Source organism: Cetorhinus maximus, chromosome 4, assembly GCF_964194155.1.
Source record: "Cetorhinus maximus chromosome 4, sCetMax3.hap1.1, whole genome shotgun sequence".
Lineage (NCBI taxonomy): Eukaryota > Metazoa > Chordata > Chondrichthyes > Lamniformes > Cetorhinidae > Cetorhinus > Cetorhinus maximus.
Window position 1 is genome coordinate 88,211,389 of NC_135882.1, and position 15,919 is coordinate 88,227,307.

General features: G+C 40.8%; 2 protein-coding genes across 4 annotated transcripts in view; one reads left to right on the top strand and one right to left on the bottom strand.

Annotated features, from left to right (window-relative positions):
- nsmaf (neutral sphingomyelinase (N-SMase) activation associated factor) overlaps positions 1-11,509 on the top strand; it is an 84,337-nt gene extending 72,828 nt beyond the window's left edge. For all 3 annotated transcript variants that reach the window (XM_078540446.1, XM_078540448.1, XM_078540447.1), the window contains one exon: positions 9,438-11,509. In XM_078540446.1, coding sequence (XP_078396572.1) covers positions 9,438-9,532 — 95 coding nt within the window. In that variant the 3' untranslated portion in view covers positions 9,533-11,509. The remainder of the gene's footprint in view (positions 1-9,437) is intronic.
- Positions 11,510-15,175: 3,666 nt separating this feature from the next.
- The window catches only part of LOC144679743 (syntenin-1-like), a 29,427-nt gene continuing 28,683 nt past the window's right edge, over positions 15,176-15,919 (bottom strand). Inside the window, exon 9 of the mRNA XM_078540451.1 lies at positions 15,176-15,807. Coding sequence (XP_078396577.1) covers positions 15,753-15,807 — 55 coding nt within the window. The 3' untranslated portion in view covers positions 15,176-15,752. The remainder of the gene's footprint in view (positions 15,808-15,919) is intronic.

The following is a 15,919-nucleotide window of genomic DNA, read 5'->3' on the forward strand; positions in this document are numbered from 1 at the left end:
CCATCCCTTAATGGTTCACGTAAGATGGACAACTTCATAGGCAGCAAGCCACTGATCCATAATGTGAAATAACCTTGTTTTAGTGGTTAGATTATTTCATGCACTTGTGTTTAAGCAGCCCAAAATAGGAAAATAATTGGCTAATTTTCATGGACTGTTTGCCTTAGAGGCCAGAAGTGACTGCTGGTCGCCCTTTCAGGGCTAACTGCCCTTTTACAAAAAAAAAAAAATTGTGATGTTGGTGTTGCTGGTGGGACCTAGTTCCACAAAGAAGGTGGCTATGGGCTCACCCCTTGAGCTGCTGCAGTTCGTGAGGTGAAAATAATGTTTTGATAAGTTGCATGCTTGAAGGCCAGTTGACTGGGCAGCTAAGAGTGAATCACGTTTGTGTAGGATAGAAATCACGTACAGACCAGGATGCCAGTGGGTAAGCACAACAGATTTCCCATGGCCTTCTTACTCTCTTGATCTTGATCACAGACGAGGCTTTACCTTGGTCCTTATGTTGTATCCTTTGCCAGCCACACCTCCCTACCCTCTTCCAACCCCATTTCCATCCAGATCTGCTGTGAGAAGGAAATAAAGTCCTGCAAATAGCTTACAGCTGCATTTTCAAACTTCCAATTGCTTAGCCTCCCATTCACAATACCTCTGATTTGCTGTTGACATGCTTATTACTGCTGTTGGTCTTGTCCGTAGCAAAATCTTTGCTGTTTCCCATCCTGTTCATTCCTCTGGTATGGCTCTCATATTCACTTCCTCAGTTATGATGGGAGACGTGATCTTATCTGGTTTGCAATTTCCTCAGCCATTCAATCACCAGATCTGGCTGAACTATATCAAGCTCTAGCATGTTCAGCCTCTTCTTCCAAAGCCATTCATTCCTCAAGGGGTTAACCTGAAAAGTGAAGATGACTGTGACTTCTTTTCTCCATTACTGACTGTCTTCTTAAACCCTTCCATTCTTTCCCCTCATCTCTCACAAGAAGTGCAAGGAGCTCATGCACGTCTTTGTTGCCAAGAGACATCATGGGCAGGATTTTCTGCTCAGCATGCGGGTGCGCACCCGAAACACTCAAGCGTGAAATAGCACACGATGACATCGGGCGAGTGTCCCGACATCATCGTGAACTCGCGCGATATTTCAGTCAGCATGTGCGAGAGTTGGCAGCACGCCCGCCGACAGGCCTATTAAGGCCATTAATGAATTAATTAACATGCATTTTTGCGGTTACGGTTGGCGGGCGGGCGAATTGGCCAAGCGGCCTTTGGATTTGTGAGGAAACCTTATCCACAGGCAGGATGAGGTTTCCATAATTAAATTTTTTTAAATAAAAATTTTTGGGCTGAATTTTTCAAATATACATGTTGAAGTGAGTGAATTGGCTATGTTGACATTTTTTCCGGAATTTTAAAAACTTTATTCATTGGTTTAAAATGCTTCAGCTCCCTGAGGTAATTCTCTGCCTTCAGGGAGCTTTCATTGCATGCTTCCCCACGCATGCGCAGACTTCGGCGCTTGCCCACCTCCTGCCCCCACCCCGGCAGCGCTGAACTTCTCAACCTGTTAACTGGCCTGCTAGCATGAAATCGCAGATGGCAGGCCATTTCCTGGCTGCTCCCGGGCCCGCAAACCCTGCCCATCTGTTTAACTGCTTCATTTAGCAGTAAGGAAGGCAAATGGTACGTTGGCCATCATCACAAGGGGATTTGAGTACAGCAGTAAAGATAACTTTCTGCATTTGTATAGAGCCTTGGTGAGACCTCACCTGGAGTATTATGTACGGTTTTGGTCGCCTTATCTAAGGAGAGATATACTTGCCATAGAGGGAATGCATCAGAGGTTCACCAGGTTAATCCTTAGGATGGCGGGATTGCCTTATGAGAAGGGATTGGGGAGACAGGGTCTGTATTCCCTAGAGTTTCGAAGAACAAGGGTGACCTCATTGAAACTTACAAAATTCTTACAAGGCATGACAGGGTGGATGTAGATGAGATGTTTCCCCTGGCTGGTGAGTCCCAAAACCAGGGGACATAATCTCAGAATAAGGGGCAGGCCTATCCCTGTTCCTATGCTTCTCTCCTTTCCATTGCTCACCAAGCTATGCCTCGCCCTGGGTCTCTATCCCAGCCTGAAATTCATCTTTTTTTAGTTCCTCCTTCGGTCATCCTCGTGATCTCTCAAAGCTCATTTCATTTAAGGGACACATGTCATATTCCCCACCCCATTTCTCTCGGACACTGTCCAATGTCCTAGAGTAACAGATACCTTCCCTAAATAGTACTAATCAAGAGAAGTTGTTGCTTCCTTGCTGGTGTGTGATTCCACACGCACTGATCACTCCCTGAATCCTTTGACCATTAATCATATGTGAATCTTAATGGTCAGTGTCAGTTGTGAAATAGAGGAAGTTCCAAAATATGGTATCTCATAAATAAAACACTGCACAGATCTCTGTATTCAACTAGACCTGCAGGGATGAGAAGTTTCTGCCGTTTGGTGGAATTCTGACTTTTGGATAATGGAATTCCACCCTTTTAGTTTTTTCTTGACCTCCGCCTTCTCAACTCCAAAATGGCCAAAACCAGGAAGAGAGAGCTCAGCCCAGAAAATCTACATCAATAACGAAGCTGGGAAAAGGCCCTGGGGGTGCTGCCACACAGCCTCGTGACACCCGGACCTGGGCAGTCTTCACCCATCCCACCGGTAGGATGCATTCTTCTGTTGGCTACTTGGTGGGACAGTGGAGCTCAGCAGGTGGGTTGGGGAAAGGAGATAAGAGAGCAGCAGTGCCCAAATCTCAGCTGTTGTAGTGAATTGGCGTTAGTTTCCAGTCACTGTAACCTGGCTATAAAATGACCTGTGGGGCCCCAGGATGGCTCGATGTTGGTGTAAGGATGTTGGAATGGCCAGGTGAGTGAGTGGAGGGGAAATGGGGAAGAGGCTTGGGATTCGAGTACAGAAACAGGGATGTCTTGCTGCAATTGTACAGGGCCTTGGTGAGACCACGCCTGGAATATTGTGTGCAGTTTTGGTCTCCTTATCTGAGGAAGGATGTACTTGCTATATAGGGAGTGCAGCGAAGGTTTACCCGACTGATTCTTGGGATGGCGGGACTGACATATGAGGAGAGGTTGAATCAATTAGGATTATATTCACCGCAGTTCAGAAGAATGAGGGGAGAGATCTCATAAAAGCCTATAAAATTCTAACAGGACTAGACAGGGTAGATGCAGAAAGGATGTCGCCGATGGTGGGGGAGTCCAGAACCAGGGGTCACAGTCTGAGGATACGGGGTAGACCATTTAGGACTGAGATGAGGAGAAATTTCTTCACCCAGAGAGTGGTGAGCCTGTGGAATTCGCTACCACAGAAAGTAGTTGAGGCCAAAACATTGTATGCTTTCAAGAAAGAGTTAGATTTGACTCTTGGGGCGAAAGAGATCAAAGGGTAAGGGGAGAAAGCGGGAGCAGGCTATTGAGTTGGTTGATCAGCCATGATCATAACGAATGGTGGAGCAGGCTCGAAGGGCCGAATGGCCTACTCCTAGTTTCTATGTTTCTATCAGCAGCATGAGAGTAAGAGGGGTGTGTATGTGTGTCTGCCTGTTTGTGTGTGTGGAGCGAGGCTGATTACAATGTGTGTGAGGGGTGGTAGGTGGAGAGGGGCTTCATTAAGACTTCTGTCACCAGCAAATTCTGAGAGCTTGGCTGAAACATACTTGAGGATATAAAATAATATGTTTACAAACTACTTTAAAAACACTGATTTTCATCTTTGTGTTTTATTTTTATGTTGATATGCAAACTTTAATAATTATATACTGTCAAACGTTTTAATCACGGAATGGTTCATCTTCAAGAACTAAGAACATTCTGGAAGAACTTGTGTTTTTAAAAGACACTGACCCTTGAAGAGTTAATGCAAGGACTCTTGTGGCTGCTGTTCCTGGAAAAGACAGCATTTTACAAGAAAAGTAGTAAAAGTTTTAGAGTCATAGAGGTCTACAGCACAGAAAAAGGCCCTTCAGCCCATCGAATCTGCACAGGTCAAACAAGTACCTAACTATTCTAATCCCAATTTCCAGCACTAGGCCCATAGCCTTGTATGCCATGGCATCGCAAGTGCACATCCAAATATTTCTTAAATGTTATGAGTTTCTGCCTCTACCACCCTTTCAGGCAGTGAGCTCCAGACTCCCATCACCCTCTGAGTGAAAAAATTCTTCCTCACATCCCCTCTAAACCTCCTGCCCCTTACCTTAAATCTATGCCCCTGGTTATTGATCCCTCCACCAATGGGAAAAGTTCCTTCCTGCCTACCCTATCTATGCACCTCATAATTTTATACACCTCAATCATGTGCCCGCTCAATCCCCTCTACTCCAGGGAAATTAACCCCTGCCTATCCAATCTCTCCTCATAACTAAAACTCTCCAGCCCAGGCAACATCCTGGTAAATCTCCTCTGCACTCTCTCTACTGCAATCACATCCTTCCTATAATGCGGCTTCCAGAACTGCACACAATACTCTAGCTGTGGCCTAACTAGCATTTTATATGGTTCCAGCATAACCTCCCTGCTCTTATATTCTATCTCTCGGCTATTAAAGGCAAGTATCCCATATGCCTTCTTAACCACCTTATCTACCTGTCCCGCTACCTTAAGGGACCAGTGGACATGCACACCAAATTCCCTCTGATCCTTGGTACTTCCCAGGGTCCTACCATTCATCATGTATTCCCGTGCCTTGTTTGTCCTGTCCAAGTGCATCACCTCTTCAAAGAGGTGTTTTCTTCAAAGAAGCTGGAAGACCCCTTGACCTCGGTGAACTGTTTACAATAGGGTCACATGGTGATTTATGGCTTTGAAAACAACACCATGTTTGGAAAACTGGGTTTTTTGAAAAGCTGGTAAAGTTTTGCTGGAAAGAAGAATCAACTGCTTGGATAAAAAAGACAACAGCTCCTTAAAGTCCAAGGACTATGATGTTATTGCTATTACAGAGACTTGGTTGAAGGATGGACAGGATTGGCAGATAAACATTCCAGGATTTAGATGTTTCAGGCAGGATAGAGAGGGATGTAGAAGAGGTGGGGGAGTTGCACTACTGGTTAAGGAGAATATCACAGCTGTACGACATGAGGACACCTCGGACGGCTCGTGCAGCGAGGCAATATGGGTAGAGCTCCGGAATAAGAAGGGTGCAGTCACAATGTTGGGGGTTTACTATAGGCCTCCCAATTGCCGGCGGGAGGTTGAGTAACAGTTATGTAGGCAGATTTTGGAAAGATGTAAAAGCAATAGGGTTGTTGTGGTGGGTGATTTTAACTTTCCCTATATTGACTGGGAATCACTTAGTGCTAGGGGTTTGGATGGTGCAGAATTTGTAAGGTGCATCCAGGAGGGCTTCCTGAGACAATATGTAGATAGTCCAACTAGGGAAGGGACAATACTGGACCTGGTATTGGGGAATGAACCCGGCCAGTTGGTCGAAGTTTCAGTAGGGGAGCATTTCGGGAAAAGTGACCATAATTTAGTAAATTTCAAGGTACTGGTGGATAAGGATAACAGGAGTCCTCGGGTTAAGGTGCTTAATTGGGGGAAGGCTAATTATAACAATATTAGGCAGGAACTGAGGAATCTAGACTGGAGGCGGATGTTTGAGGGCAAATCAACAACTGACATGTGGGGGGTTTTCAAACGTCTGTTGATAAGAATTCAGGACCGGCATGTTCCTGCTAGGATGAAGGATAAGTATGGCAAGTTTCAGGAACCTTGGATAATGAAGGATATTGTGAGATTAGTCAAAAAGAAAAGGGAAGCATTCGTAAGGGCTAGAAGGCTGGGAACAGATGAAGCCAATGGAGAATATAAAGAAAGTAGGAAGAAACTTAAGCAAGGAGTCAGGAGGACTAAAAGGGGTCATGAAAAGTCATGGCAACCAGGATTAAGGAAAATCCCAAGGCCTTTTATACATATGTGAAAAGCAAGAGGGTACCAGGGAAAGGGTAGGCCCACTCAGGGTCAGAGGTGGGAGTCTGTGTGTAGAGCCAGAAGAAATGGGAGAGATACTAAATGAATACTTCTCATCAGTATTCACCAAAGAGAAGGACTTAGTGGTCGATTTGTCTAGGGAAGAGTGTGTAGATAGCCTGGATCATGTTGAGATAAAAAAAAGAGATGTTAGGCATCTTGAAGAATATTAAGGTGGATAAGTCCCCAGGGCCAGATGGGATCTACCCCAGAGTACTGAGGAAGGCAAGGGAGGAGATTGTTGGGACCTTGACAGAAATCTTTGTATCCTCACTGGCTACGGGTGAGGTCCCAGAGGACTGGAGAATGGCCAATGTTGTTCCATTGTATAAGAAGGGTAGCAGGGATAATCCAGGAAATTACAGGCCAGTGAGCCTTACTTCAGTGGTAGGGAAATTATTGGAGAAGATTCTTCGTGACAGGATTTACTACCATTTGGAAGCAAATGGGCGTATTAGTGAGAGGCAGCATGGTTTTGTGAAGGGGAGGTCGTGTTTCACTAACTTGATCGAGTTTTTCAAGGAAATGATGATGGAAGGGCAGTGGATGTTATCTACATGGATTTCAGTAAGGCCTATGACAAGGTCCCTCATGGCAGACTGGTACAGAAGGTAAAGTCGCACAGGATCAGGGGTGAGCTGGCAAGATGGATACAGAATTGGCTTGGTCATAGAAGACAGAGGGTAGCAGTGGAAGGGTGCTTTTCTGAATGGAGAGCTGTGACTAGTGGTGTTCCGCAGGGATCAGTGCTGGGACCTTTGCTGTTTGTAGTATTCGTAAATGATTTGGAGAAAAATGTAACTGGGCTAATTAGTAAGTTTGCAGACGACACTAAGGTTGGAGGAGTTGCAGATAGTGAAGAGGATTGTCAAAGGATACAACGGGATATAGATCGGTTGGAGACTTGGGCGGAGAAATAGCAGATGGAGTTTAATCTGGACAAATGCGAGGTAATGCATTTTGGAAGGTCTAATACAGGTAGGAATTATACAGTAAATGGCAGAATCCTTAAGTGCATTGACGGGCAGAGGGATCTGGGTTACAGGTCCACAGGTCACTGAAAGTGGCAACGCAGGTGGATAAGGTAGTCAGGAAGGCATATGGCATGCTTGCCTTCATCGGCAGGGGTATTGAGTATAAAAGCTGGGAAGTCATGCTGCAGCTGTATAGAACCTTGGTTAGGCCACACTTGGAATATTGCATGCAATTCTGGTTGCCACATTACCAGAAGGATATGAAGGAGAGGTTGCAGAGGAGGTTTACCAGGATGCTGCCTGGTCTGGAGGTTATTAGCTATGAGGGGAGGTTGAAGAAACTTGGATTGTTCTCACTAGAGCGACGGAGATTGAGGGGCAACTTGATAGAAGTTTACAAAATTATGAGTGGCATGGACAGAGTAGATAGAAGCTTTTTCCCAGGGTGGAAAAGTCAATTACTAGGGGACATAGATTTAAGGTGAGAGGAGAAAACTTTAGAGGAGATGTGCGGGGCAATTTTTTTATGTAGAGGGTAGTGAGTGTCTGGAATTCACTACCAGAGGAGGTGGTGGAAGCAGGTACGATAGTGGTGTTTAAGAGGCAGCTTGACAAATACATGAATAGGATGGGAATAGAGGGATACGGACCGCGGAAGTGCATGATGTTTTAGTTTCACAGGCAATATGATCGGCGCAGGCTTGGAGGGCCGAAGGGCCTGTTCCTGTGCTGCACTTTTCTTTGTTCTTTTTGTTCAAAGCAGAAAGTGAATGGAAGTTGCTCTGAAGTGGCTCTACATTCTGAAATAGACTGTCTGCAAGTTTTCCTTGAAGACTGCCTGAAAAGTAGTGCAAGAGTCATCAATTTTTCCCAGACCAGTGCCAAGAGACCAACTGTATAACCCGGACTCCATTTCAAGGACTCCACCATTTTTCCTTTTCCTTTGAACCATTGACTTTTATCCTTTTTGCATAATTCCTCTTTTTTTTGGGGGGGAGGGGGGAGCGGGTGTGTCTGAGTTGGGATTTAGAGTCATTATTATACTTTTATATTCCATACTATATGTTAATTAGCTTTGCCTTGCTACTCAACAAGTCTGGTTTTATAATAAATTTAAAATGTTGTTTATCGAAGGAACCTAAACATTAAGTGGTCATTCTGAAACTAATAGGCAAAGTACATAATTGGCTGTATAACTAGCTGGAAAAATCATTTAAATATAAGTTCTGACCAGTGGAGTAGTGGAGCAGTGGAGCTAGAGACAGTGCACTCCTCCCATCTCAGTCGTAACAATACTGAATGTTACTATGCTGCTTTATTGCTACCTTGTGTTTGCTGATGTCTGGGGTTGTATTAATTTTCAGGAGTTTTTTTAAAGTATTTGTGCATGGGATGTAGGCATCACTGGCAAGGCCAGCATTTGCTGTCCATCCCCAATTGCCATTGAGAAAGTGGTGATAAGTTAAAATGGGGTCACATTGGAAAATAGTTTCTGAAGAATTGCTGTAGTCTTTTGCTTCACTTCGCATGTACATAATCCAGCAAGGTCATGTTCTGTTGTTAGTATGGACTTCATCCTGTATTACATGCATTAACCGCATTGAATGCTGAAATGCTGAGGTCATTTTGGTGATTTGATACAAATTCATTGGTCCACAGTATTGACGATAATAGAAGGTAAACAAAGGGAAAATTAATGTTTCTACCCATTTGAAGCCTAATAATTCCATCTATTTGAAATGGCCAAGAAACGTTTGTTTTTCACTATAGATCACAAAAAGTGCTAGAATTACCTGATTCCCTGTCCCAAAAGCTTTTCAGACCTTTTTGTCTTCAGCCACTCTCATCCCTGGCACACATGGCATAATTCCCAAGTTGTGCAGTCAAATCTGCTCATTGTATAAATATCATAAAACAAGACTATTCATTATTTTTGTCACCACATTTAGTTGACAATAAAACAGGATAAGATCATGATCTCTTTTGATCACAATTTAATCCTGTACAAATACCATTGCCTTATCATTGTTGGGCTGGATTGTATACCAGCTATATTATGAAAGCACTTAGGCGATTATCTAGATGCAACTTCCTTGTAACATTTCGAAGGAAAATCTAAGTTGGCTGATCATCATTAAAGACAGTGTTTAGATAGAATACAGCTAAATAATATTGAAATTTGAGTACAGTAAAATTGAATAGTGAGGTGTCAGTTTAACTTCGCTCAAAGTTAACACATTTCTCAATGATTTTGAAAAGCTAACAAATTTAGATCTTCTAAAATCAAAAGCTTAGCTGTTTCATGTCAATAAAATTTATTTTATTTAACTGCTGCATAATGCCTATGTTTGGATATTGTAAATTGCCAAAGGAATTGGTTTTTTTTAACATCATTTGACATAATTGGCTTTCTTTTGTTTTTGTCAGGTGCTGTGACGTGTATTTGGATGAATGAGCAATGCAGCAACATCATAACAGGGGGAGAAGATAAACAGATTATTTTCTGGAAGCTGCAGTACTAAGTGCCTTTCTTTGAAATCCCTCAAGACTTTAGCTTCTAGCACTTTAAAAAAAACATGAAGCAAGAACTCTTCTAAAGCTGCATTGTCCACATTCTGTAAGCAGTAATTAAGACAGTAAGATTAATCTCTAATACAAAAGCAAAATCTGCAGATGTTGGAAATCTAAAATAAAAATGCTGGAAATACTCAGCAGATCAGGCAGCATCCATGGAGAGAAACAAAGTCAATGTTTCAGGTCAAGTTGACCATCTCAACCTGAGACGTTGACGTTGTTTCTCTCCACAATGCTGCCTAACATGCTGAGTATTTCTAGCACTTTTTTGTTTTTTAAGAGGACTCCTTATAGGAACACTTACCTTCATTCAATAAATTTCCCAAAACAGCAACAGCATGGAATCATTAAACTTGTGTGTTGATAGTTTGCAGGATCTTGCATTGGGCCTTCCAGCAGCCTGTGTCACGGTGCAGTGTAAAAACAAAAGTACTTTTGAGTGTTTCAGATTGGAAAATAATATTAAATTATGGGGAATTAGAAATAATTTTACTTGGGTTTAACCAAATTTTATACTGTTAAAAATATTTATTGGTTTAGTTGCTGTATGGTCAAGTGTTCTACATCAGGTGCATGATACAGTAATATGCATTTATCATAAATTTGTGAAGTTTATCTAGTATTAAGAATCTGTGAACCTAGTCAACTGGGTTGTGTCAAGATTAGTCATGAAGTAGCAGAATTATCTGTCATAGAAGAATTCTGAACCTGAGCTGAGCTAAGGTTTTACTTTTGTTAGTAACTCATTTTCATTTCAGTGGACTGGAGTCCATGCCAGACCAAATTGTGTCTGTCATAACAGATGTATCTACAGAATACAAGTGCTTTTATCTTGAGATAAATTGTGAAATTTTTAAAAATATTCTGACACAGTTAATGTGAATATTATTGGGTGACCCCAATAGTATTTTTTTTATGATTGTGCCTTGATGCCCTTTAGTGGCTAGGAAATTTCTTGATGTATGCATCTTGTGATTGTTACTGAAGAAAAATTAAAGGTTATATAAAGTATTTAAAGTGGTGTAGAAGATAAAAACTTTGCTGGTGACCAAGTCCTCTGGGTAAATGATTTTATGGAGGGATGTTGTTGTTACTGATGTGGCTAAGTAAACTACCATTCCAGGGAGTATTTCATCACACGATAAAATTTTCTGTACGTGGCATCAAAAGTATTCGTCAACCAAAACTATGTTAGCTAATCTTTACGTTCATTCTACAGATTATAATAATTGTGGGATGTTTGGGTACAGTTGGATTTTTAAAAATCTACAAATGGGTTATATTTTCAAGATGGCTGCATATTTACATTTTTATCTTTAGATTCTGTTCTGCACAACATTGCAAGGCATGAACTGTCACTAAAACTGGATATCTAATGACAAACCTTAGAAGGTCTCAGTTTCCAATAGATTATTTTAGTACCAAGTTGTGAAATCCAGATTTGTTAGATTTATTCATGTAATAGGAACCCCTCCCACCATCGATTTAGGTAACCCTTGTCTCCTAATTGTCTAATTCCTTGTGAAATCTCTACACCAACTGGTATAAATTACCATAAGATTTCTCCATAGGGAAAAGACACATTGGTCATTGCAAGGATAATTTAATTAGTTTATTTGTGGTAAAGGAAGCCCTGTCCATCTCCAGAGCTACGTCAGTTGTAAGCATTGTCTCTTCTACACGCTGTAAACACTGCTAGTGTATTTCCTGGTCAAGATGAGATTATGTATTAAAACCAACTTTTATCTTACTATGGTAGTTGATTTAAGAGCACAACATTTGTGTTTAGTATTTCAATTTACAGTTAGAAAGGTCACCCACAAGGAAGAGTGAAATGAGTATGGAAATTGAACATTTATCTTGTACAAATGTTTTTTTCAACTGGAAATAAAGGATTTCTGTCAGTTTACATCCTTCTGAACTCATGGTTTGTATTGTTTTTGGAGATGCATAACTAGGAATAAAGTTTTTATTCCATTCTTTAAAGTTGTTTATGCTTGTGTTACATCGTAACAAATTTTACATGCAAGCATCAGTCATAATTTAACAGCATACGCTGTAACCTCCCCAGTCGGGAATCTATTGTTAAGGAATACCAGTTGTCCAGAAATGTTTTAAGTAGAACCTCAATGTTATCAGCATCATTTTAGTACAGTACTTGGATAAGTAAAACAATTTTTCCTATTGCTTTATATTATTTTATAAATTTTATGTTTCAGATAAATATTTATCTCCACTGTTTTCTGGTGCACGCACTCATGGTTAGGCATTCTGATGTCATTCTATAATCCAGAAAATTCTGAAATCCATAACTAACTTGGTCCAAGTGTTCCAGACTGGAGAGGTTACAACGTATATTGAATGGATTTATTAAACCTGTGTAATTTTATAATTAATTTGAAAATAATTTCTCATTGTGGGAGCATATTTAAATTTAAAAATTGACTTTATTTTGCACATTTAACTTCAGTGAGTTGTACTTAAGAAATTTTAACAATGGTTAATTTTAAAATATATAAACCACATACTTCATGTAGTGGATGGTCTTAACTGAAGCTGACCATAGCTAATTATGTAGACACCATAAACATAAAAATATACTATATTATGGTATGTGTTGGTTTATTCTTCTAACTCAAATTGCATAGTAAATTTATGTAGTCAATTTATTTTATCTGGTAATCATCCCAAACTTAAAAACTCATGACTAGTGTTCCCTCTAAGCTGCGCAGCAACCCAAAAGTTCCCACGTAGGTCGAGCACAAGTTTGCCCCTTTAAGTTACCATGCGTGTGCTGCAGCGTAAGAAAATTTAAAGGGCCCGCACACTTAAATAGGCTGTGCACAACAACAAAAAAAGAGGGAACATTGCTCGTGACCACAGGTTTAATCAACATTCTGGTGATTAAGTGCTGTGATTATAACCTCACTGCTATTAAGCAAAATCCAGAGCACCATCAGTGCTCACTATTATTACAGCATAAATCTGGCAACTTCTGGTCTCTGCACATAGCAACTCTGGTTTCCATATTTAACTGTTAGGAATATCCTGCACCTCCACACACTAGTGATTATCTCCCTTCCAGGTTACTTCCCTGGCACCATATTGGCTGTATAGTTTTCAAATTTTCCAAAATTCCCTAGATTTTAGAATGGTCCCATTGGATTGGAGGTTAGCAAATGTAACACTGCTATTCAGTAAAAAACAAGGACCCACAGGCCAGTTAGCCTGACAATCATTAGGAACATGCTGAAATCAATTAAAGTCTTAACAATACACCCCAAGAATCAGTTCTGGGGCCTTAGCTCATTACAATTATATTAATGACTTGGATGAAGAGACCAAGAATAATGTGTCTCTAAGTTTGTTGATGATACAAAGCAAATTGGGAATTCAAGCTGTGAGGAAACTCTTTCGAGTTATCAAGTCACAGATTGCAACTCTTTCGAGTACAATCACAGTTCTTGGTTTCCGGGAGTGGGACATGAACCCACAACCCTCTGATTCAAAGGCGAGGGTGCTATGAACTGAGCCACAGCTGACACCTATGCAAAGAAAGAGACTTGCACTTATATAGTACTGGTCATGATTGCTGGATGGCTGAAAGCACTTTACAGCCAATATAGTGCCAGGGAAGTAACCTGGAAGGGAGATAGTCAGTCCCAAGCTAAAATTAGTTGAAAGTAGCTGCCAGGAGAGACTGAAGCAAAGCCAGTCCTAAGTTAAAGAAAAAACCCAAAAATCCAGGGGAAAATCCCAAGACGACCTTCCAGTCAAAGGAAGGACAGGAACCTGGAAAGGGTCCTGTTAAGTGAAGTCAAGAGTAAGGGGCAGAGAGAAAGGCTCCAAGCTTCAGATTTAATGAGACAAAAACTGCAGAAAGCAGATTTAAAGTGAGAACAGCTTGCAAGAGGCAAGGTCCAAAGAGACAACTGAAGGTCTGTAACTCTTTGCTATGGGCATACGAAGCAGTAGTATTGTTGATGGCTGAGTCAGTGAAAGGGTGAGTGGAAGACCACTTGAATGCACCTAGGGAAGAGGAACATCAGGTGAGTTTGAAGGCCTGGAGGTGAACCCTTGTGGAAGGCGTCTGAGAAAGCAACGATTTGGGAGAAGATTCCAAGGTGAGGTCTTGGAGAGTGGAAACCCTTGTGTGAAAGACAGTGCAGTGCAACCAGTTGGTTCATGATGTGACAAGTGTCTGTGGGTGGGGAGAAGTTGAGGCATCTATCACTTGGTTTCAGAGTGTGGCATGTCTCACTCCAGGTCACAATTGATTCACATGGACTGTATTTACTGTGGACATTAGAGTATAAGAGTTTTTGTAACTTGCATTATCCTTAAAAATCTATAGGTATAGTTGTGGGTGAAGGAGTATTGTAATATAGTTCATCTTGTTGAATAAATGTTTTAATATTTTAAAAGTTCATCAGCTGACTCCTGTGTCCCAGTTCAGTAGCTATTCTCCATATACCTAAACAAAATTAAAAGTTAGAATCTATCAAGCTGGGTTCCACTCTAGGATCAGGCTTGTCCAGGGGTAACCTCAGCAGGGGTCTTAACAGTAACTCTATGCAGGGAGATAAGGCACAGTGTACTTGTGCAAAATGAACTAAACATTGCATTAGACAGTAATTCCATTGCCAATTAGAGAAATCAGTTGTTATGTAAATGCTCCAAGCTTGCACACCCTCAACAAAAACTTCCATAAGTGCAAAAAGCAACTGTGGCTGAGCTGGAGGGGTACGGAAAGGAGGCAGCGAACAGTTGCTACACCACTTTAAAAATGTCAGCTCAGCAGCCTTTGAATCTCCATCAAAATAAAGTAACACGCAAGAAAAGATAGATCATCTCTAACCTAAATTTTTCTAGAATTGCCAGTGGCTATAATGGGAAATTGAACACACATTGAGACTGCAGTTGAAAATGGAACGTGGGGAAACCTTATTTAACAGAGGTCATTGCCATATTAACTTGTTGCATTCAAGTCAGGGTGAGTAGAAAAACTAATGAAGTGGCCCTATCCCAGGCTGAAGGCATTATGTCATTAGTCAAGAAAATTACCACATCATCAGGTGGTTTTGGATACAAGTCTGTCTTGAGCACCTAGTACTTCAGTGAAGTATGTTGTGCATAAATTACCTGCTGTTTCCTACTTCAAAAGCACTTTAGGATATCCTGGGGCAGAATTTTACAGTCCCGCTGAAGTCGATGGACTTTTGAACGGCTTGCTGCATTATGACTCTACCCCTGCTGTAAAACTCCACCCTGGCGGTCATGAAAGTTGTTTATATAAACACAAATCTTTATTTTCTTCAGTACCATTATTTGGTAAATATCTACCTTTATTTTAAATAATTGGTTCAGACCTTGAGGTACTGTATTACACATTTCACTAAACATATTTTAATGATTAAAGATTTATATTGCAACACAGAATCCCCAAAAATGGAACAGGATCATACTCATTATTTCAATTGTTTATCCTCAAATGGTGTGGTTACATTTTACCTTGCAGTGTGGAAGAAAATGCTGAGTGATGCCAGGGAGTGGAAGTGAAACAAAACTTTTTTTAAAAAATGGACACCATAAAATATTCAAGATTCTTTATTTGTTGTAATCAAATTAAACTGCATTCAGATGTCTTACAAGACATTTAAGGACAATGATAGTCTCAAAACTTAGTAGCAGGCTATACAGAATAAATGGACTAATATAATCAGGTCCAAAAATAACCAAGTAAGAACTACAAGACATCTTAGTCAAGAATCTACATAGATATTGATTAGCTAGAGTATGGAAAACAAGATTCACAATTTTCTTGAAATTAACTGCTCAATACTGTCAAATCACAATTCCACACCATGTGTAAATGATCAAAGGATATGGAACAATGAAGTGTACAATGGAATGGTTAGAGACAAAATGCTAATGTGCCATTTCTTTGCTATGTAAACTGATGGTATTGAGTAAAGCAGCTCAAATTTGTATATTAGCTTAACAGTAAGTATGCAGTCAGGCAGCAACAGTTAATAGCCATTTTACACTTAAAACTGCTTTAATGTGTAAGCCAGGTACTATCCAAGCTGCTGTTTTAACTAGACTAAGGCCATCTAAAAGGATAATAGGTTAAGTCACTGTTAATCACTGCATTTACACTGGGAGACTTTACACTTCAGGAATAGTGTGATCCATAAGGGACTTGATGATGCTTGAAGCCATCCTAGAAAGACAAAAAGGAGGGGGGAAAATTTGCTTAGTTTACAATTACAAACAGAAGCTGAATAGCCATGAATACAATTTGGCTTAAATTGACAGCTATAAATCCTGTGCCA